This window comes from Oryzias latipes, chromosome 17 (assembly GCF_002234675.1).
Source record: "Oryzias latipes chromosome 17, ASM223467v1".
NCBI lineage: Eukaryota > Metazoa > Chordata > Actinopteri > Beloniformes > Adrianichthyidae > Oryzias > Oryzias latipes.
Window position 1 is genome coordinate 11,354,442 of NC_019875.2, and position 22,640 is coordinate 11,377,081.

A 22,640-nucleotide genomic window follows, 5' to 3' on the forward strand; every position below is an offset into this window, starting at 1 on the left:
TAAAATGAGGGCAAACCCCTCAACCAAACGTCTCTCCTTGCACGTTATCCTCCTATATAATACCACCTAAATTATGTTTACTTTTATTTTTTTACATAGTTACCATAATTCTTTTCATTTAGATTAATGAATAACTGCAGCTTTCTAGCCTTATTCTAATGTAATTGATCAGAGACAACTGAATCAAAAAGGTAAAACACTAAGATCCATAGACATACTGGTTAATGCAGTAATCCAGTTCAAGATGCTCAAGCATGTCAAATTTATAAGATTAGGAAACTCCTCCACACTCACAGAGGAGCTGCTCAGACTGGGGAGTACAGAGTCACTGACAGCAGCAGAAAACAGGGACTTTTCTCCTCCTTTACTTTTTTTATTAGGAATAAAAAGCATTCTTAGAACAGTTACAGTTTACGTACCTATTCTTTCCAGCTTTATTACAGGAATCATGGTGATCTTTATCTGGTGATGCTGATGATCCAACAAATCAGACTTGAACTCCATCTTCACATCAGTCTCCTGATTCAGGAGCAGCTGCTCTCCCTCCTGGTTACTGCAGAGTTCCTCTGGTTCTTCTTTAATCTGTAGAGGGTCTGGTTCTGCTTGGTCCAGACTGGAATGTGTCTCCCGTTTATGGAGGTGCCATTCATTCTCATCCTCACACAGATGTTGCTGTTGAACATCTGGGGGTAGAAGACACAGAAAAATATGATATTAAATAGATCACAATTTTAAGTTACAAAGAACGTAAATTAAATAAAGCCACCTCAGTGGCATTGTAGCTGTTGTATACAAAGACACAAAATGCATTATTTAACAATTTAAGACAATTAATAATACATAAATATAAGCACAATGGTACAGGGAAAGAGTAGCTTTTAAACACAGACCGTGAAAAAAAAAGTGATGTTTCAACCCTATTTTATTTACATTTGAGGAATACTGATCATGCTCTCAGTGACTTTTACCGGTACTGTTTTTTTAACCATGCCTGTCACTACCATATTGCTGCCGTGTTACTGCCATGTAACAGACGTGTACTGTCTTTCTTTGTAAATATATCATGTGTTGAGCCTTTCCTGTGATTACTTTTTTCTTACTTTCTTTCCTCTCCGCCAGAGGCAGATCTTCCTTCGTGGTTCACTTCCCGGTTCTGACCCTCAGAGTCCCCAGAGTGGGTTGATAATGAATCATTCATCTTCTTCTGGGGGAAACCTTGTTTTATCACAGTTCTCTTTCACTCTGTATAACAAAAATAAACGCACACCCCCCACAAACTTTTGATGCTCTTGCTCTCACTACCTTTTGCGCTGCACGTGACTCTCCCTACCCTCCGCTGTAATCAGGTGCGCTCTACAGCCCGGGAATTACAGTATATATAAAGTATATTCAGGGCAACCCCCCGAGGAAGACTTAAGTTGCTCTGTTCTTCACTGTCAGGTTATTTGGTCCAATAAATGCCTAAATCTATTTTCAGATGTAGAACTGTTGTAAGCTCCCCCGTGAACCGCCACCTTAACGTGGTGGGGGAGTTTGAGAGCTCGAGTGATCCCAGAAGCTAAGCTGTCTGGGGTTTAAGCCACTGGTAGGGTCTCCCATGGCAGATAGGTTCTGGGTGATGAGCCAGACAAAGAGCAGTTCAGAACCCCCTGATGATAAGAAACAACGAGGACCCGATTACGTCGCCCGGATTGGCGTCACTGGGGCCCCACTCTGGAGCCAGGCCAGGGGTTGGTGACCGGGGCTCTACCCATGGACCCCGGTCTGGTACAGCCCGAAGGAGCGATGTGGGACCACTCTCCCATGGGCCCACCACCCGTAAGAGACCTCAAACGGGGCAGGTGCAGTGTGGTTTGAGTGGCAGTCGAGAGCGGGTGCCTCAGTGGCCCAAACACTGCTCATGGAACTTGGCTTTTAGGACATGGAACGTCACCCCTCTGGGAGGGAAGGAGCCTGAGCCGGTGCGAGAGGCTGAGAGATACCATCTAGATGAGGGGTCGGCAACCCGCCGCACTGGAGCCGCATGCGGCTCTTTAGCGCTGCTCCCTGGAGCATTTTCAAAAATGTTTGAAAATGTAAAAAGATGGGAGAGAGAAATATATTTTTTATTTTAATATGGTTTCTGTAGAAGGACAAACAAGACACAGATATTCTTAACGTTTTCAAAACTGTAAGAGTTTGTAGAAATAAAATTGTAACGCCCAGTAGGTACGTCTGAATAACGGGAGCCAAACTACCTGCAAGTTGATCTGTCAATCAACGGGCTGCGCTGAAGAGCATTCCGTGTCCCTGACTTCGCACGACTCCGCACAGTCTCAGAGAGGAGGGGTTAGTGAAGGAAACTGAGAGCAAACTCTTTTTTCCGATATTAGAAGCACCATTGGCATTGAATACGCATCACATTGCACAGCAGTCATCAACCTCTCTCCCTTCCACACTCATGGTACAACAAAAAGAAACAAACATAACAGGAAGAATAAACTAAGGTGGAAAAACAAAACTGCCACTTAAAAAGAAACGTGGGCAAACAGAAAAACTCAGGCTGAGCCCTAATTAGATCAGGAAACCGCGTCCCACAATCCCTTGCTGCTAACAGACCTAACTGGGGGTTAGCCCCACCTTCAGCCCCTAAAGCTCATGGGAAGTGGGAGTTTTGGGGTAAAACCTTTAGTAAGAGTGTTGTGAACTGACGTGAGGTCCATGATGTTTGGACTGGTTTATGTGTGCTGGAAGACATGGGCTTGATATTGAGGGGGACATTTAGCCTCTTTAGCTATAAATTCGTTCCTGAGACTCTCCAGAGTTGTGCGGTGTATGAGGTACTGGCAGCACTCTTAAAAAGCCTCTTGATAAGCGGTTTGGCTGCTGCTTTCCCGCTTGGGTGACTGTCCAGCTTAGTCATTACGATGTTAAACTTCAACATTTCTGTCAACGGAGATTTGCGTCATGGCTTACTCCACATGTTTCTACTAGTAGGGCTTTTTTTTTTAACTTTCAGCAGACCGCTAAACAGGTGGCTGATGTAAATCGAACCGCCGTTAGTTTGGTGCAATGCTTGATGAAGTTGAAAGCAAATATTCTGATCTTCTGCTACACAACAAAGTCCGATGGCTGTCCAGGGGTGACGTTTTGCGTCACTTTGTCTTCTGTTTAGAACACGTGAAAACATTCCTGAAAAACAAAGACCTGAACTACCCGCAACTGGAAGATACTGAGTGGCTGGAAAAGCTGCACGTTTTGGTGGAAATGACTGTGACAAGCCACCTAAGCGAGCTGAATGAAAGTCTGCAGGCGCCGCAAATGCTTGAAGCTGTTCTGTCATTCGAGCGCAGCTGATGTCATGGGGCACGCACGTTCCATTTTATTGTTTTGTGTTCAAATCCTCTAAATAAAAATGACATCAAAAATCGTATTTCTTTATTACATTTCTTTAATTGTATCAAAGCAATGAAACATAATTCATTAATATGTAATGAAGTTAAACTTGCACAACAGAGCAGTCACGTGACGCGTCGTTCTCCGCAGAACACACAAATAAACATTTAATAGTTAATAATGCTCATTATGTATTTGTAACAACTTAGTCATTTTGATAGTAGGCTAATATAGTTAATATAGATACACATTGCATGTGTTGCCTTCATTATAAAGCTTAAATAGGTTTTTTAATATTGTGCGGCTCCAGACATGTTTGTTTTTTGTTTTTTTCCGTCCAATTTGGCTCTTTCAACATTTTGGGTTGCCGACCCCTGATCTAGATATCGTTGGGATCACATAGCCTGGGCTCTGAAACGCAGTCCTTAGAGAGGGGTTGGATTTTCTCCAATCTGGAGTTGCTCAAGGTGAGAGGCGGCGGGCCGGTGTGGGCTTACTCGTGAGCCCCCAGCTCAGCCGCGAAGTGTTAGAGTTCACCCCGGTGGACGAGAGGGTCATGTCCCTCCAATTCCGGGAGGGGGCTTCCTCAATCCGACTGACGCGCCTTCTTTCGAAGAAGCAGAGAATGAGGACTTTGGGGTGAGGCTGTCTATTACCCGGGCTGAAGTCACTGAGGTAGGCAACGAGCTCCTCAGTGGCAAGGCCCTGGGAGTGGATGAAGTCTGCCCCGAGTCATTTGTTTTTCAACAAACTAAGCAACCAAAGAGCATGGCCTTCACTTCAGGTCTTAGATACTTCAGTCATGGTTCAACAAAACGAAACACGCATGCCCGGCCGCATCCCAGAATCCTTTGGTGCCATTAAACCCAACGTGCACGTGATCGCCGCTAAAATATGATGCAGCTTTCAAGTTAAAAGCAATCGTTAAAAGCAGCGTGAAAAAATCCACCATCACCAACGGGATTGGAAAAGCCGGTCAGCTGCGTGACGGAGAGAACAGCGCATGTGGGAATAGCATCAGCCTTTGTTTTGTCGGGACACGACTGGAAACACAAATCCACGTGGTCGTTTTAACGGTTACTAAGGACTGAGCGGAATTTTGCATTGAAAAACTCACAGCCTCCGTGTGAGCTGGAGACATGTTCTGCTGCTCGTTCACATAGAGCTGCGGGGCCGATGGCAGTCTGAAGGCTCCCACACGTAACAACGCATCCGCCCCTCATCCACAAAACGTACAGTATTAAGTCCGATTGCTCTGCACAGACACGATTTGCTCCTCCCTGGAGCCGCCCTGGTCAGATGTGTCGGAGAAGATAGGAAGGGGAGCGCGCGGGGCGAGCGCGGAACAACAGTGCTTGTTGTGAAAGGAAACTGCTGATGCACGCGCCGTGCTGAGGCGCGCGCTTTTCAGTCGCCGCTGCTTTATTTTACTGCTGTGTTTTTTTTAACCAGCCCTGTTAGTACCATAATGCTGCCGCGACACAAGCGGAAGGAGAGCTGTTCCTTTTCACCCCTCCATGCACTGCTGCTACTTGCTCATTCTTAAACACGTACAACAGTGAGGCGAGCCGGGTGTTGGCCCCCCCTTTAGCCCCTAAGACTCATGGGAAATGGGGAATCGCGGATGTAAATTTCCTCATCATAACTGAGGGATGTAATGTTGATTATATGGTTACTGTTTGTAATTTTATGTGTGATACCTAGATTGTCAATAAGTAAAAAAAAAAAACGTAAAAATAAATAAATAAATAAATAAACCATAACTGAGGAACTTGTGAACAGAATAGAGGTCCATGCTGTTTGGCAGATGTGGACATACTGAAATGCATGAGCTTGAGGCAAGGCTGACTCACCCCACAGTGTGGTAATGAACCTCACCTATTCTGTGAGTCAGGACGTGACATGCGGCTTTTAGTCTGACGCGGCTAAGCAGTCAAACACGTGAAAATGGGTGGGTGCGGCTTGTAATCGGGTGCGCTTTGTAGTCCGGAATTTACGTTAAGTATTTGATTTAGCAAGTTCTCCCACTTAGAAAACATGGAGGGGTCTAAGATTTTCATCATAGGTGCATTTCTACAGTGAGAGACAGAATCTGAAGAAACATTCAGAAATTATGTTCTAGGATTTTTTTAAACAATTTATTTGTATATTACTGTGACAAATAAGTATTTGATCACTTGATTATCAGATAGATTTCCGACCAGTAAAGACCTGCTGTTCTGCTTTTAAATAGTCCAACTCCACTCTGTTCATGATTCTAAATTAGTGGCACCTGTTTGAGGTGGTTAGCTTGCATAAAGGCACCTGTGCCCCCCACAATCAGTCAGAAGTCTAACTACCAACATGGGCAAAACCAAAGAGCTGTCAAAAGACACAAGAGACAAAATTGTAGACCTTCACAAAGCTTGAAGTGGCTACGGGGCAATTGCAAAGCAGCTACGGGGCAATTGCAAAGCAGCTACGGGGCAATTGCCAAGCAGCTTGGTGAGAAAAGAACAACTGTTGGAGCAATTGTCAGACAATGGAAGAGGCTAATGATGACTGTCATTGTCCCTCGGACTGGGGCCCCTCGCAAGATCTCACCTCTTGGGGCATCGATGATGCTAAGGAAGGTGAAGAATCAGCCCAGGACGGGAGGAGCTGGTCAATGACCTGAAGAGAGCTGGGACCACCGTTTCCAAGGCTATTATAAATAATGCATTAAAACGCCATGGTTTAAAATCATGTATCGCATGGAAGGTTCCCCTGCTGAAGTCAGCCCATGTCAAGGCCCGTCTGAAGTTTGCCACTGACCATCTTGATGATCCAGAGGAGTCATGGGAGAAAGTCTTGTGGTCAGATGAGACCAAAATAAAACTTTTTGGTCTTAACTCCATTCGGCGTGTTTGGAGGAGGAAGAAAGAAGAGCATCATCCCAAGAACACCATACCTACAGTGAAGCACGGGGGTGGAAGCATCATGCTCTGGGGGTGTTTTTCTGCACAGGGACGACTGCACTGTATTAAGGAGAGGATGAACGGGGCTCTGTATTGTGAGAAATTGGGCAAAAACCTCCTTACCTCAGTCAGAGTCTTTCAGCATGACAATGACCCAAAGCACACAGCCAAGAAAACCAAGGAGTGGCTCCCTAAGAAGCATGTCAAGGTTCTGGAGTGGCCTAGCCAGTCTCCAGACCTAAATCCAATAGAGAATCTTTGGAAGGAGCTGAAACTGTCTTGCTCAGCGACAGCCCCAAACCCTGACAGATCTAGAGAAGATCTGTATGGAGGAGTGGGCCAAAATCCCTGCTGCAGTGAGTAGAAACCTAGTGAAGAACTGCAGGAATCGTTTGACCTCTGGAATTGTTAACAAAGGCTTCTGTATTAAATATTAAAGTTGTTTAACTCAAGTGACCACATACTTATTTGTCACAGTAATATACAAAGAAACTGTTTTAAAAAAATCGTACAACATGATTTCTGAATGTTTCTTCAGATTCTGTCTCTCACTGTGGAAATGCATCTATGATAAAAATTTTAGACCCCTTCATGTTTTCTAAGTGGGAGAACTTGCTAAATCACAGGGTGATCAAATACTTATTGACCTCACTGTATATGTTCTTATAAAATTTTACTTTTCGAACATCAATCGGCAGCAACGTTCAGACTTAAGTTTGCTCCTACAGACATGTGTGCATTCAGATGAACTTTGACCTGCTTTTCTGCTTTACCACGCTGCTCCCAGTGACCTGGTTGGATGTTTCTACAAAAACATGAAAACCGTTCTCTAGCCTTAAGAGACAAACTTATTTTTATATGAAGGTTTTTCCCCTTCGTCTTATTCCATTTTATTTTGTATTTTGAAGTTAGATTCCCCGTTTAGACTGAAGTTTGAAGAGAAAAAGAATTTCAAATTTCCATGTATGTGAAAACATCATAGAGATTGACAATAAGGTTTACTTTGACTTTTGACTTTTAAGTAAAGGTCTTTAAAATATTACCAACAGATTAAAAACCAGAAAGAGTTGGATCAACTCTGATGTGGATGAGAAACATTTTATAATTCAGGGGCAGCTTCTACAAACTCTCTGCTGCCCTTTAATTTAAGTCTGGAGTGAAAAACTTTGGGTCAAAGATTTTATATTTCTTCCTGGAGCACATGGTTTAAGTAACTCTTTAATAAACCTTCAATAAACACAATGGAACCAAACCATTCAGAGTTCTAAAAGATATGAATAAAACCGTCAACTGGATCCTAAAATGAACAAGAAGCCTGTGAAGAGCAGCAAGTATTGAGGAGATGTGGTCATTTTTATCTTCCATCAGTCACTATAAAGGCAGCTGCATTCTAACAGGGTATAAGAAGGGCAAACCCCTCAACTGACCGTCTCTCCTTGCACGTTATCATCCTATATAATACCACCTAAATTATTTGTACTCTTTTTTTACATTGTTACCATAATTCCTTTCATTTAAATTAATGAATAACTGCAGCTTTCTAGCCTTATTTTAATGTAATTGATCAGAGACAACTGAATAAAAAAGGTAAAACACTAAGATCCATAGACATACTGGTTAATGCAGTAAACCAGTTCAAGATGCTCAAGCATGTCAAATTTATAAGATTAGGAAACTCCTCCACACTCACAGAGGAGCTGCTCAGACTGGGGAGTACAGAGTCACTGACAGCAGCAGAAAACAGGGACTTTTCTCCTCCTTTGCTTTGTTTCTTAGGAATAAAAAGCATTCTTTGTCAGAACAGTTACAGTTTACGTACCTATTCTTTCCAGCTTTATGACAGGAATCATGGTGATGTTCCTCTGGTGATGCTGATGATCCAACAAATCCGACTTGAACTCCATCTTCACATCAGTCTCCTGATTCAGGAGCAGCTGCTCTCCCTCCTGGTTACTGCAGAGTTTCTCAGGTTCTTCTTTAATCTGTAGAGGTTCTGGTTCTGCTTGGTCCAGACTGGAATGTCTCTCACGTTTATGGAGGTGCCATTCATTCTCATCCTCACACAGATGTTGCTGTTGAACATCTGGGGGTAGAAGACACAGAAAGATAATGCTTTAAAAAAGAGAGATGCATCCTAACGGAGTTTACTGCTTCACCAACAAAAATTATATTAAATAGATCACAATTTAAGTTACAAAGAACGTAAATGAAACAAAGCCACCTCATTTGCATTGTAGCTGTTGTATACAAAGACACAAAATGCATTATTTAACAAATTTAAGACAATTAATAACACATAAATATAAGCACAATGGTACAGGGAAAGAGTGAAGTGAAGTGAAAAAAGTGATGTTTCAACCCTATTTTAATTACATTTGAGGAATACTGTTTGTTCTTTAGACTAACAATTGCTCCTACAGATACTCATAAACACAGATGTGCTTTAACCCAATTCACTTACAGAATAAAAAAACAAGAAACTTATCTGATAAGTGATACTTCACATACCTGTTTTGTGTAAGTCTGTCTCAGCATTTCTGATCCCCAGGCAGTACTGATAATGTGACAGTTCCTTGAACTGAAACATAATCCTTTTACAATCTCTGAAATTCTCTTCACATTTAGACTTTAATTCTGCATTTACATCAGCATCCTGATTCAGCCAGAGCGACTCTTCCTCCTGATTAATGCACAGTTCCTCTGGTTCCTCTTTGAATTGTGGAGGTTCTGGTTCTGCTTGGTCCAAACTGGAGGCTCTCTCCTGGTTAGAGCTGTCATTCATCATGTACTCCTTGCATAAAGAAAAACACAAAAGAACAAACTAATTTAGACAAGAGTAAAAATGTTATAACCATTTCAAAATTGACTGTTATAACATGAAAAGTCTAGTTATACGGTAGCTGTATTGGGTTTAGTTAGGATCAGCTTGAAGTCAATACAAATGCAGATTGTAAATTTAAAAAACTAATATATGAAAACAGTTTTAAACTCAAAGGTACTCATTGTAAAGTTGAAAAAAAAAATACTAACATTTGGAGAAAAATGTTTTTGTATATTTGAAACTTGGAATGACAAAAAAACCTCTAAACCTGAAGCTGTTACCCAGTGAAAAAAAGTTTTTTAGTATCAGATGCTATTTTGTATTTTCAACATTTGCTTTTCTGTTTCTTTCACTCCTGGCTTTCAGTCCTCAGTTTATGGTTTCAACTCAAAGGAGGAAAAGATAATACAAAATTATTAACAAAACCATATTTGGCACAGTATATCGTTTTAACCTCTGTTTTAATACCTATTTAAATGGATGATCAAAGCATTTAATAAACAGAAATGCCCTTTAATGCATGATGGTCACGTGATGATGGCGCTGTGCATCGTCTTTGACTGGATGCTAACGCTTATGCACTAAAGAGCAGGGACAGAGCTCAAACAACAGTTTTCAGAATCTTAACAAAAATGAAATAATATCAAAATAACTAAATTCAACGCATATCTTCAAACTAAAATGTAGACGTTCTCTTATTTTCACTAGTGGCTGTTTTAGAGGTTCACAGAAATACATACCGCCTCTTAGGAAGTTCAACTACGGCTTTAGAAGGATGGCCGTTGATCTGTCCTCCTTCCAAAGAACCTTTTCAACATTTTTATCAGAAATGTTAAGTCTTTACCACTGCGCGAACTGAACATATCTAATCAAAGCGCGGTATCCAAACCGGAAACGATTGTCTGCTTTCACATCCAGTCACGGGCATCACCGCCCCCTATGGGCAAGGAGGTTTGAGGGGAAAAATGGAGTTTGTTTTAAAGTGTGGATGCCATGCTTTGAACAACTTTGTCAAATAAAAAAGCCTTTTAAACGCTGATTCTATTGATACCAATAGTTAGCGTCGAAAAAAATCCGAAGCATATGAATAATAGACATCTTTCGAAGGAATCAGAGATTTGAATTTGCCGCTAAGAGCGCAGGCTGGAAGTGACCTCGATATGACCTGTGACGTCATGAAAGGCATTGACTTTCGCAGTTCCGCTTCGGACAGTAGGTGATCAAAACAGGTAGTCTTCGTTTCTCTCGTGTTTAAATCTGTTAATCATCAACATGCCAAGTCGTTGTGTGGCAGCTGGATGTAGCAATACATCTAGTGAAAGTGTATCTGTGTATAAATTCCCAAAACAAGAAACGCTGCTGAAACAATGGACAAAACAAGTGCAGCGAACGAGGGCGAATTGGGTGCCAACTGCTTCGTCAACTTTATGCAGCGAACATTTTGAGGCAGACTGTTTTGAAGAAAAACCACAGCTCATGAAAGATATGGGAATGCATGTCAGATATAAAAAAGTATTGAAACCAAACGCAATCCCCACCATTTTCAAGAGATCGCTAGTGGGAACGTCCGAAACAGAAACGCCCAGTACCAGCTCTGGCAGCAGCCAGTACAAAAAGAGAAAATCGGTGACCGAAAAGCTGGCACAAAAGAGAGTGAGTATAACGTTTATTACAAAATTTATTTATTACAAAAGAGAGTGAGTTTAACGTTTAATATATATACGGTATATATATTGATATAAACATTTCCCTATGCTATATTATACATAGGCCATGCCGTGTTCTGGAGGCTAGCCGAATCTTCATGCTATCGTCATCGGCATCACTAGACCGTACTACTTTCTGCTATATCCTCCTCACTTTCGCAAAAGGGTTCGAATCGACACGGTTGCAAAAGTGACTCATCATCATGATAATCTCCGCAACTTTCCTCTTCATCTTTCTGTTCATCTGATGATAAATCGCTAATAGAGAGCATCACTCTGTGCTTCGCTATCGGTGCTAGCCAAGTTTCATTCCCCCCCCCCCCCCCCCCCCCCCCCAAAACCTCCTTGCCCATAGGGGGCGGTGATGCTCGTGACTGGATGTGAAAGCAGCGAATCGTTTCCGGTTTAGTTACGGCGCTTTGTTCAGGTATGGTTAGTTCACGCAGTGGTAAAGACTTCACATGTTTTGCTGTAAAGGATCTTCGGAAGGAGGAAAGATCGATGGAAATCGTCTTAAAGCAGTAGTTAAACTTCCTAAGAGGCGGTATGTATTTCTGTGAAAGTCTAAAACATCCACAAGTAAAATAATTAGTTTGAAAATAAAGATATGTGTTGAATCTACTACTACTAGTCATGATATTTCATTTTGTTAAGATCATTCTGAAACAGTTGTGTGAGCCCTGTCCCTGCTCTTTAGCCATATAAGCGTTAACATTATCCATTCAAAGACGATGCACAGCGCCATCATCACGTGACCATCATGCATTAAGGGCATTTCTGTTTATTAAATGCTTTGATCATCCCTTTAAATAGGTCTTTAAAACAGAGGTTAAAACGATATACTGTACCATATACTGTATGGTTTTGTCAATGATTTTGTATTATCTTTTCCTCCTTTGAGTTGAACCATAAACTGAGGACTGAAAGCCAGGAGTGAAAGAAACAGAAAAGCAAATGTTGAAAATACAAAATAGCATCTGATACTAAAAAACTTTTTTTCACTGGGTAACAGCTTCAGGTTTAGAGTTTTTTTTTGTCATTCCAAGTTTCAAATATACAAAAACATTTTTCTCCAAATGTCAGTATTTTCTTTCAACTTTAGAATGATTACTTTGGAGTTTAAAACTGTTTTCATATGTTAGTTTTTTAAATTTACAATCTGGATTTTTATTGACTTCAAGCTGATCCTAACTAAACCCAATACAGCTACAGTATAACTAGACTTTTCATGTTATAACAGTCAATTTTGAAATGGTTATAACATTTTTATTCTTGTCTTAATGTCTTTGTTCTTTTGTGTTTTTCTTTATGCAAGGAGTACATGATGAATGACAGCTCTAACCAGGAGAGAGCCTCCAGTTTGGACCAAGCAGAACCAGAACCTCCACAATTCAAAGAGGAACCAGAGGAACTGTGCATTAATCAGGAGGAAGAGTCGCTCTGGCTGAATCAGGATGCTGATGTAAATGCAGAATTAAAGTCTAAATGTGAAGAGAATTTCAGAGATTGTAAAAGGATTATGTTTCAGTTCAAGGAACTGTCACATTATCAGTACTGCCTGGGGATCAGAAATGCTGAGACAGACTTACACAAAACAGGTATGTGAAGTATAACTTATTAGATAAGTTTCTGTTTTTTTTATTCTGTAAGTGAATTGGGTTAAAGCACATCTGTGTTTATGAGTATCTGTAGGAGCAATTGTTAGTCTAAAGAACAAACAGTATTCCTCAAATGTAATTAAAATAAGGTTGAAACATCACTTTTTTCACTTCACTTCACTCTTTCCCTGTACCATTGTGCTTATATTTATGTGTTATTAATTGTCTTAAATTTGTTAAATAATGCATTTTGTGTCTTTGTATACAACAGCTACAATGCAAATGAGGTGGCTTTGTTTCATTTACGTTCTTTGTAACTTAAATTGTGATCTATTTAGTATAATTTTTGTTGGTGAAGCAGTAAACTCCGTTAGGATGCATCTCTCTTTTTTTTAAAGCATTATCTTTCTGTGGCTTCTACCCCCAGATGTTCAACAGCAGCATCTGTGTGAGGATGAGAATAAATGGCACCTCCATAAACGGGAGAGACATTCCAGTCTGGACCAAGCAGAACCAGAACCTCTACAGATTAAAGAAGAACCTGAGAAACTCTGCAGTAACCAGGAGGGAGAGCAGCTGCTCCTGAATCAGGAGACTGATGTGAAGATGGAGTTCAAGTCTGATTTGTTGGATCATCAGCATCACCAGAGGAAGATCACCATGATTCCTGTCATAAAGCTGGAACGAATAGGTACGTAAACTGTAACTGTTCTGACTAAGAATGCTTTTTATTCCTAAGAAACAAAGCAAAGGAGGAGAAAAGTCCCTGTTTTCTGCTGCTGTCAGTGACTCTGTACTCCCCAGCCTGAGCAGCTCCTCTGTGAGTGTGGAGGAGTTTCCTAATCTTATAAATATGACATGCTTGAGCATCTTGAACTGGATTACTGCATTAACCAGTATGTCTATGGATCTTAGTGTTTTACCTTTTGATTCAGTTGTCTCTGATCAATTACATTAGAATAAGGCTAGAAAGCTGCAGTTATTCATTAAACTAAATTAAAGGAATTATGGTAACTATGTAAAAAAAAAGTACAAATAATTTAGGTGGTATTATATAGGATGATAACGTGCAAGGAGAGACGGTCAGTTGAGGGGTTTGCCCTTCTTATACTCTGTTAGAATGCAGCTGCCTTTATAGTGACTGATGGAAGATAAAAATGACCACATCTCCATAATGTAGATCCTGGTTGTGTGGATTAGAGAGTCAATGTCTTGCTTGCTGTTAGCATATAGCTTGATGTAATCAGTGTTGAGAAGGTAACTGACATTCTTCGTTCAGACTGAGTGGTCCGGTTTGGTATTTTGAGCGTTTTTATTATAAAATGGATAAAGCCCAAACGAAAAGCCCAGGGACTACTTTAACCAAAAACGTCTAAAAAAGTACCCAAAGATGTGGTTGAGTCCATGGCAATCATGATCTATTCACTCGAGTAATGTGTGGATGACTTGGAAAACTTTAGGATGAACAACTTGATTATCAAGGGGATTTAGTAATTTTGGAAACCCCAGATGATGATGTCATCTCTTTAGATGCCTCTGATACGTCTATTGACAGCATTTGAGTTAATTACAAACACACCTGTGTTGGCATGCACCATAAATCGCAAATTTATTGTTATACATCAAGCTGTGTGCAGTATGCATATTCCAAAAGATGGCGAGAATTGCAATAAATGGTAACCTTAAATGTGCTAAAATAATCTTATGGCAGCTTGAAATATTTAATGAATCAAATAAATCCACTTAGGTATCGCTCAAGAAGGAGACTGGTTCTGTGTTCCACAGATGAACATACTTTGGTCCGATATGTCCAGAACAACCCAAGGACGAAGGCAAAAGATGTTGTGGAGATGCTTGCTGAAGATGGTAAAAATAGATTAGAATAGAAAACAATAGAATAGGTCTTTAATAATCCCTTAGGAAATTTAAAAATGGCCATCTGCTCACACTCATAAAACACACACATACATGAAAAACAATAAAAATAGTAAATATAGCAACAGATTGAAATTATTAATAAATAAAAAAATAGATTTATAATTTAAAAATCAGTGGGTAAAAAAAAATAAAAAAAGACAAGAAATTACTTTTACGATGCCCTGCCAGAGAGTAGTATTGCCTGATGGCACGAGGAACAAAAGATTTCTTCAGTGTTTCTGTGGAGTAGCGCTGGGAGTCTGTTGCTGAATGTGCTCCTCCTGCTGGTGAAGGCATCATGTAGGGGATGTGAGGGATTCTTGATGATGGCCCTGAACCTGGTCAGAGTTTTCTGCTTTGCCACTTCCTTCACAAGATCCAGCTTCAGTCCCACCATAGAGCTCGCCCTCTTGATGATCGTTTTGAGCCTGCAGATGTTCTTCTTGATGGTATTGCACCAGCACACAGCAGCATAGAGGAGAGCACTTTCCACCACCGACTGATAAAACATATGCAGCAGTTTTGTGCAGATCTTAAAGGAGAGCAGCCTCCGGAGAAAGTACACTCTGGACTGGTTCTTCTTGTAAAGCTGGTCTGTGTTGATAGTTCAGTCCAGCTTTTGGTCTAACACAACCTCCAGGTGTTAGATGATGTCCTGATGTTCTGTGATGTGTTGGGGAGCACATTCTGCAGGTGGAGGGCGTAAATCACATGAAGAGGACACGGGAAGAGAGAGATCATGGGTGGTTAGTGATGAAGGAGCAGCCTGAGCAGCTGGGCCCTCCTCTGGCTGAGGGGTGAGAACAGGCAGTGGAAAGGGCACTGTGATGGGTGTAGCGCGGACCAGGCTTGTATTGAAAATGGGGGGAATGGCGGGTGAAATGTCAATCCTATTAAAAAAAGGTATTCAGCTCATTTTCTGCACTCCCCCCCCCCCCCCCCCCCCCCTCCACCTTTGTCACCTTCTTGCACCCTGTTACTGTTTTCATGCCTTCCCACACTTCCCTGATGTTGTTTTTCTCCAGTTTCCTCTCCACCCAGTCCTTATAGGTATTTTTCCCCCTTCAAGCAGCTCCTCAGTTCTGTCTGCACCTTTTTCATTTCCTCCTGATCGTTTTTGTGGAAAGCTCTCTTCTTTTTATTTAGAATCACTTTCCTAGTTATCCAGGGTTTATTATTTGCAAAGCAATGGGCTGTTTTTGTGAGCACAACAGTATCTATACAGAAGTTCATATAGTGTGTTATGCATTGAGATGCTCCCTCCATGTCCTCTCCATAATGATCCAGCAGACTGCTCCAGTCAGTGCTTCCAAAACAGTCCCTGAGCTCCTCCTTCACCTCAGGTGTCCACCTACTCACGCTCCGTTTTATTGGTGTGTAAAAAGGCTGTAAGGAGATCAAAACGTGATCTGATTTGCCAAGAGCGGGGAGGGGTGTGGCCTGATAGACATCTTTGATGTTGCAATACAGCAAATCTATAGTCCTGTCATTGCAAGTTGGGCAGTTCACGTACTGCTGCATAGATGACAACGGGGAATCAAGGGCGACGTGTTTAAAATCCCCTGAGATGACCACAAGTGCCAGTGGGTGCCGTGCTTGTAGTTCCATGACCGTATTAACAACCGCCTGCATCCCTGGTTATGCGTGCGCTCTGGGAGGAATGTAAGCACAGACAGCCAGGACATGCGGCTAAAAGTTCAAAGTCTCTGCAGCAAATGGTCTCTTTAACAGTGAAGTGACCAGGGTTACACCACTTGTTGTTAATGTACATTATGAGGCCGCCTCCTTTACTTTTGCTGTCAGCGCGTGCCAGAGAGAAGCCTGGTAGCTCCAAATTGTTGTCAGGTGTGATGGTTGTTAGCCAAGTCTCTGTTAGCATGAATAGACAGCACTCTCGATAGATCCTTTGACTACCGACCAACCCAAGGATTTCATCTGCCTTATTTGCCAAGGCATTTACATTTCCCATGATCACTGACGGGATTGGTGGTTTATATCTCCGGCTGCGTTCTTTTTTTGGCGATGGCCCTTTTTCTCCTCTTCGCCTCAGCACGGGTCCCTCTCTATCTTCTTCTTAGCTCTTCTGGAATGTTATGTCGTATTCCAGCCTTGCTTTTCATCAGACTCAAGAGTTCAGTTCTCTTGTGACAGGTTTGTGGGTTTGAGAGACTTTTTAGAGTCTTTCATTTCACGCCCACATTTAAACAGAGCAGTTGACCAGCAGCACACCTGACCCAGCGGCACCATACATATGTATGTGTCATTATCAATGTGTTATTTTCAACAGTAAAACGAGCACTGTACAGACATGGGCTGAAAGGCTACTCTGCCAGGAAGAAGCCATTACTCCAAAAGAAATATAGAAAAGCCAGGTTTAAGTTTGGCAATGCACACAAGGATAAAGACTTTAATTTGTGGAGATATGTCCTGTTGTGTGACAAAACTAAAATTGAACTGTTTGGCCACGATGACTATTGTTATCTTTGTAGGAAAATAAGGGGGGGGGGGTGGCATCATGTTGTGCAATTGTTTTGCTACTGGTGGGACTGTGCACTTCAAAAATAGATGCCATCGTGAGGACAGAACAGTATGTGGAATTATTGAAGCAAAATCTGAAGACCTCAGCCAGAAAGCTAAAGTTTGTGCGCAAATGGATCTTCCAAATGAATAATGACCCGAAACATACTGCCGAACTGGTTACAAAGTGGCTTAAAGGTAATAAAGTCAATGTTTTGTAGTGGCCATTGCAGAACCCGGATCTAAATCCTAATAAACATGTATGTTCAGAGCTGAAAAGGAGTGTACATGCAAGGTGATATACAAACTTGACTCAGTTACACCAGTTCTCTTAGGAGGAATGGGCCAAAATTCCTACAAATCTTGTGAGAAGCTTGTCAAAGGATATCCAAGACGTTTGACCCAAGTACTGCAGTTTAAAGACAATAGTACCAAATACTAATGTATGTAAACTTTTGACTTTGATAAAAGTAATAAATACTTGTCACAAAACCCTAGTCTTATTATGCTAACATTTAGCAAATTAAAATAATGTTAATTATCAACTAGAGCTGTGACGGTGTCGGATTTTTTATCACCGCGGTGATGAACCACCAGGGGGCGCGGTGTCGCGGTTAACCGCACCCCCCCCCCCCCCCAAAACAAACAAACAAACAAACAAAACACAAAATCCCCCGGCGGCCGCATCGGAAATAAATACACACGTGTGTGTGTGGGGTTGGGGGGGGTGGTGTTGATTCCTCTGCAGCGGACCCCTCTCCAGCGGCATGCGAGTTTCACCTGTGCTCTGTGGTAGAGACATCTTCTCAGAATATTATTTATTGCCCAGTAATAAACAGACTGCAGACACTGTCACCTTTCCGGGGCAGGAGGCTCCGCCTTTGTTTATACAGACACGTAACTTTGCGCTCCACAAAATAGTTCACAAACAAAAAAATGTAGGGATATTCATGGAAATCTAACAGCGCGCGTTCATGTTTGGTGTTGCAGAGTGACTAAGAACAGTAATACCCCCCAACACAAAATCATCCGGTGGGCGGCCGTGTCGTGCACTTAAGAACACACGCAGCTCAGCTTGTAATGGAAATAAATAATTAGAACGCAGTACATTTGTCGTATTTCCTTGCAAGACAGAAACTTCTGTTGTAGAATGAACATGTGTGTGTGTTTCTGAAACAGGGCACTTGTGAGTAAATAGAGTGCGCACGTGCCTCGTGCTTTTAAGAGACAGTACTGACAGCCGCGCGTAGGCCGGTGCAAGGAGAGAAGGAGAAGAGTGATAAAAGATTTCCCATAGAAACCCTTGAAGTCTGAACACAGGACTATTAGAGAAAGTAAACGTTTCAAACATTTTCTAAATTCAGTGGGTTTTGGACGAGCGTCTTTGAGAAGGAAGGAGAGGTTTTGCTGTTGCTTTCTGGAGTGAAGAACAAAAAGGCATCATATTTTCTTGTGTTTAATGTTTTTATTATAGTTCGAATCACGCACCATATGCAAAACTTTAAAAAAAAAAAGTGCGGTGATGCGGTGATGACCTCATCACCGAGGTGATGCTGTTATCTCACAGCCCTAATGTCAACTTCTATTTTCAACTGTATACCCACCTTTGAAGCCACCATGGACCATCTACAGAATTTGGACCATTCATGTAACAACACTACTATCTCTATAACATAGTTCAACTGAGCCCTCAGTCAGGAAAGTCTTTAACTCCCACATCCAGGAGAGCTTCAAACAGGTAACAAAGGAAGCTGGGAACATCGAGTCCGAGTGGACCATGTTTTCCACCTCCATGTCTCTGGTGCTACTATTCAGAGCTGTGGTCACAACGTCTCTGGTGCCAGTCGCGGTGGTAAACCCCGAACCCGGTGGTGGACACCGGAAGTAAGGTATGCCGTCAAGCTGAAAAAAGACTCCTACCAGGCCTGGTTGGCTTGTGGGACTCCAGAGGCAGTTGACAGGTACTTGTGGTCTAAGTAAGCTGCGGCCCAGACTGTTGCAGAGGCAAAAAATTTGCTCCTGGGAGGACTTCGGTGAGGCCATGGAGAAGGACTATCGGTTGGCCTCGAAGAGATTCTAGTAAACTGTCCAGCCCCTCAGAAGGGGACAGCAGTTCTCCAATTACCAGGGAATCACACTCCTCAACCTCCTGTCTATGCCAGGGTACTGGATAGGAAAGTCTGTCAGATAGTCAAACCTTAGATCCAGGGTTAGTGGGAGTTTTATCCAGTCCATGTGTTTTGTGGATTTGGAGAAGGTCTTTGACTGTGTCCCCCGTGGTATCCTGTGGAGGTTGCTCTGGGAGTATGGGGTCCGGGGAGCCTTACTGAGTGTTTTTTCCTGTCTATGTATGACCGAAGCGAAGAGATTTGGTTCACATAGCTGGCAGTTAGTCAGACCTGTTTTCGGTTCATGTTTTCGGTTCATGCTCTTTATTACCGGTCTGCTCAAAGGTTTTATGGATGGAATTTCTAGCTGCAACTAGGGGCAGGAGAGGGTTTGGTTTGAGGATCACAGAACTTCTTCATTGCTCTTTGCAGAGACTGTTGTCCTGTTGGCTTCATCGAGCTAGGACCTTCAGCATGCATTTGTGTGGTTTGCGGCCCATTGCAACGCTAAATCTCAGGCCATGGTTCTTGACCAGAGAAAGGTAATTTGCCATCTCTCTGTGGGTGGAGTGCTCTTTCTCCAGGTGGATGAGTTTAAATTTATTGAGGTCTGATAATGAGTGAGGGAAGGTCAGAATGTAAGATTGACAGGTGAATCGGAGGAGCGTCCATAGTTACGCAGTTGCTTTACCGGTCCGTTGTGGTGTAGAAAGCTGAGCCAGAAAGCAAAGCTCTCAATTTATCAGTTAATCTACGTTTCAATACTCAGCTCTGAGTCATGACTGAAAGCTCTGAGTCATGACTGAAAGAACAAGGTCCCGGCTGAAATTAGCTTTCTCTGTAGGTGGCTGGGCGCTCTCTAGAGAGGTTGAGAAGCTTGGTCACCCGTGGAGAGCGCGAAGTAGAAGAGCTTCTCCTCCATATCGAGAGGGGCCAGTTGAGATGGTTTGGGCATCTAGTCTGGATGCCTCCTGGACGCCTCCCTCTGGAGTTGTTCCGGGCATGTGCCACTTGGCAGAGGCCTCTGGGAAGACCCAGGAGATGCTGGGGAGACTATGTCTCTCAGCTGGCCTGGGAACGTCTTGAGGGTCCCCCCAGAGGAGCTGGAGGACATGGCCGGGGCGAGGGAAGTCTGGGCATCTTTGCTTAGACTGCTGCTCCTGCGACCCAGTCCCAGATGATTTACTGATGCTGGATCTGTGATATGTATTATTGTTCGTAATAATCTTTTCTGATGACAGTAACCATTGCATTTTGATACTTGTCCTGTGATACTTTTAAATATGTCTGGAATAATGCAATGTATTTTAATGTAGTTAAGAAACGCTAATATTTGATTTATTATTAATGTCTGAGATACACTTCAATGAAAATCCTGTTTTTAACATGTTCTTGTGGCATTTTTCTCATAAATGTGTATAAAGAAAATCAAAATTAAAACTGTGTTTCTGAGTATTTCTCTATGTAAATTGTGGTGAATCAAGAGCAGATGAAATAATGCAGTTTGAAAAGGCTTGTACTTATTCCATACACACTGCAATCAGTACAATAACAAGCTCCCCTCAGCGCTCCATTCTGATGTGTCCGCTTGTAGACAAATATGTACGACTTTGTTTTCCTCATCTGAGCTGGAATCTTGAGCTTAACTGTAGGGCTGGATAGCTTCAATACTGCTCGCCGTTTTTGTTGAACCATTAATATTAGGTTGGGGTTTTGAGGGGCTTCTCTACGTGACTGTTTGTGTTAATTATGTTAGAGCATCTGTTATGAAAAAGAACTGTGGAGAATATGAATAAATGCTGTGATTATAGAATAACATTCATTCATGTTTTATGTCTGATAGGAAATAAGGTCATATTATCTAATGTTTCAGATGTTTTTTCCTCCTGCATCTTTGTTCCTGCAGACCCCTCAGAGAAAAACATCTGTAAGGAGGAGACTGATGATGAGCAGCTTCTCTGGAAGCAGGAGAGGAGCTCCAGTCTGGATGAAGAGAAACCAGAGCTTCCACTGATCAAAGAGGAGTGGGAGGAGGTCTGCATTGGTGAGGAAGGAGAGGAGCTGGAACTGAAGGAGGAGACTGATGATTTCATGGTCACTGAGGATGATCAGGAAAACATGGACTCCAACCCCGAACCAATTGAGAACCCAGTTCTGGAAGCAAACAGCCAGTTCAGAAACAGTGATGCTGTGATTGTCCAGCTGGACTCTCCTTCAGATTCTCATGTGAAGGAGAGTTCAGCTGTCTTATGTCAGTCATATTCCTGTGACACATGTGGAAACATTTTACCTCAACATAGTGATTCAATACACACGTCTGAAAGGCCTTATTCTTGTAATGTTTGTGAAAAAAGTTACTCTCAAAGTTCTACCTCAAAAGCTCATATGAAAACCCCTACAGGTAAGAAACCTTTTTCTTGTAAGGTATGTAAAAAAAATTTCACTCAAAGGAAAAATGTCAAACTCCACATGAGAACTCACACAGGTGAAAGGCCATATTCTTGTAAAGTTTGTGAAAAAAGTTTTACTCAGAATTCTTCCTTAAATGTTCACATGAGAATTCACACGGGTGAGAGGCCCTTCACTTGTGAAGTGTGTGAAAAAAGTTTCACTAAAGGTAGTGACTTGAAAACCCACATGAGAACTCACACAGGTGAGAGGCCCTTTTCCTGTCACATTTGTAACAAAGGTTTCATCCATTCAGGTGGATTGACCTTACACATGAGAACTCACACAGGTGAAAGGCCTTTTACTTGTAAACTATGTCAAAAGGGTTTCATGCAAAGCAGTGCCTTAAAGGCCCACATGAGGACTCACACAGGCGAAAGGCCTTTTATTTGTAAAGTATGTGAAAAAACCTTTTCTCAAAGTACTAAATTAAAAGCCCACATAAGAACTCACACAGCTGAGAAGCTTTTTCCGTGTGACATTTGTAAGAAAGTTTTTGTCTCCTTGAGAAATTTGACCTATCATATGAGAACTCACACAGGTGAAAGGCCTTATTCTTGTAAAGTTTGTCAAAAATGTTTTACGCGAAGTAGTTCCTTATGTGCCCACATGAAAACTCACACAGGTGAAAGGCCACGTGTAGTAAACCAAAACACTTCTGTCACGCTAATTGTTTAACCCTTGTGTTATCCAAGGCACTTTAACATTGAGAGTGGGGTCATCTAGACCCCACAATACAATACGGTAAACCTTTTTTCTTAAATGATTTGTGATCTTCACTTGTGTCCATGGATAACATGAAATCCTCTTTTACCCTACCTGTGTCATGGTAGGGATAACACGTCAATGTAAGGATGGGGTCATCTGGACCCCATAAGATAGCACAAGAGTTAGCTGACTACATGAACACCCGCACGGGTAAAAGGTGTCATTCACTTTTGCATTATCTTCCTTAAGTGGCCATAATAGAACACATGATGAAATCGCACCATTGGGAAGATATTATTTTGTAAATTATGTAAAATCTTTGATCAAAGTCATGTTTTTTACCACGAATGCGACAGTTCACACATCCAAGAACCCATATTTTTATTTAAAAAGAAGAGTTTTCCTTGATATTCAGAATAGTCTGAATAAAACAAAAATATTGAAACAGCCCCATGTTTTTGTCAAATAAATTAAAAATATTTGAGGTGAAATTGGTGAAATTTTCC

General features: G+C 41.8%; 2 protein-coding genes across 23 annotated transcripts in view; one reads left to right on the forward strand and one right to left on the reverse strand.

Moving 5' to 3' along the window:
* LOC110013423 (zinc finger protein 271) overlaps window positions 1-10,185 on the reverse strand; it is a 253,782-nt gene extending 243,597 nt beyond the window's left edge. For 3 of the 16 annotated variants that reach the window (XM_023965586.1, XM_023965592.1, XM_023965587.1), the window contains exons 1-4: window positions 9,873-10,180; window positions 8,820-9,102; window positions 8,131-8,394; window positions 420-683 (exon numbers count right to left, since the gene is read on the reverse strand). In XM_023965586.1, the coding sequence (XP_023821354.1) occupies window positions 420-683; window positions 8,131-8,394; window positions 8,820-9,096 (805 nt within the window). In that variant the 5' untranslated portion in view covers window positions 9,097-9,102; window positions 9,873-10,180. Of the gene's footprint in view, window positions 1-419; window positions 684-8,130; window positions 8,395-8,819; window positions 9,103-9,872 lie in introns of all 16 variants that reach the window. The other 13 variants (XM_023965577.1, XM_023965573.1, XM_023965591.1 and 10 more) reach the window with 11 other exon arrangements.
* Window positions 10,186-10,234: 49 nt separating this feature from the next.
* LOC101156140 (zinc finger protein 2) lies at window positions 10,235-22,204 on the forward strand. 7 transcript variants are annotated; one of them, XM_023965653.1, is made up of 5 exons: window positions 10,397-10,785; window positions 12,154-12,300; window positions 12,373-12,436; window positions 12,864-13,127; window positions 20,885-22,204. In XM_023965653.1, the coding sequence occupies exons 1-5, from the start codon at window positions 10,405-10,407 to the stop codon at window positions 22,102-22,104; spliced, it is 2,076 nt and encodes a 691-aa protein (XP_023821421.1). In that variant the 5' UTR covers window positions 10,397-10,404; the 3' UTR covers window positions 22,105-22,204. The 7 variants fall into 7 exon arrangements, with proteins under 7 accessions (XP_023821423.1, XP_023821421.1, XP_023821419.1 ...); XM_023965651.1 differs by having other exon boundaries at window positions 10,398-10,785; window positions 12,154-12,436; window positions 20,885-21,230; window positions 21,270-22,203; XM_023965652.1 differs by having other exon boundaries at window positions 10,398-10,785; window positions 12,367-12,436; window positions 20,885-22,203.
* The last annotated feature ends 436 nt before the right edge of the window (window positions 22,205-22,640 follow it).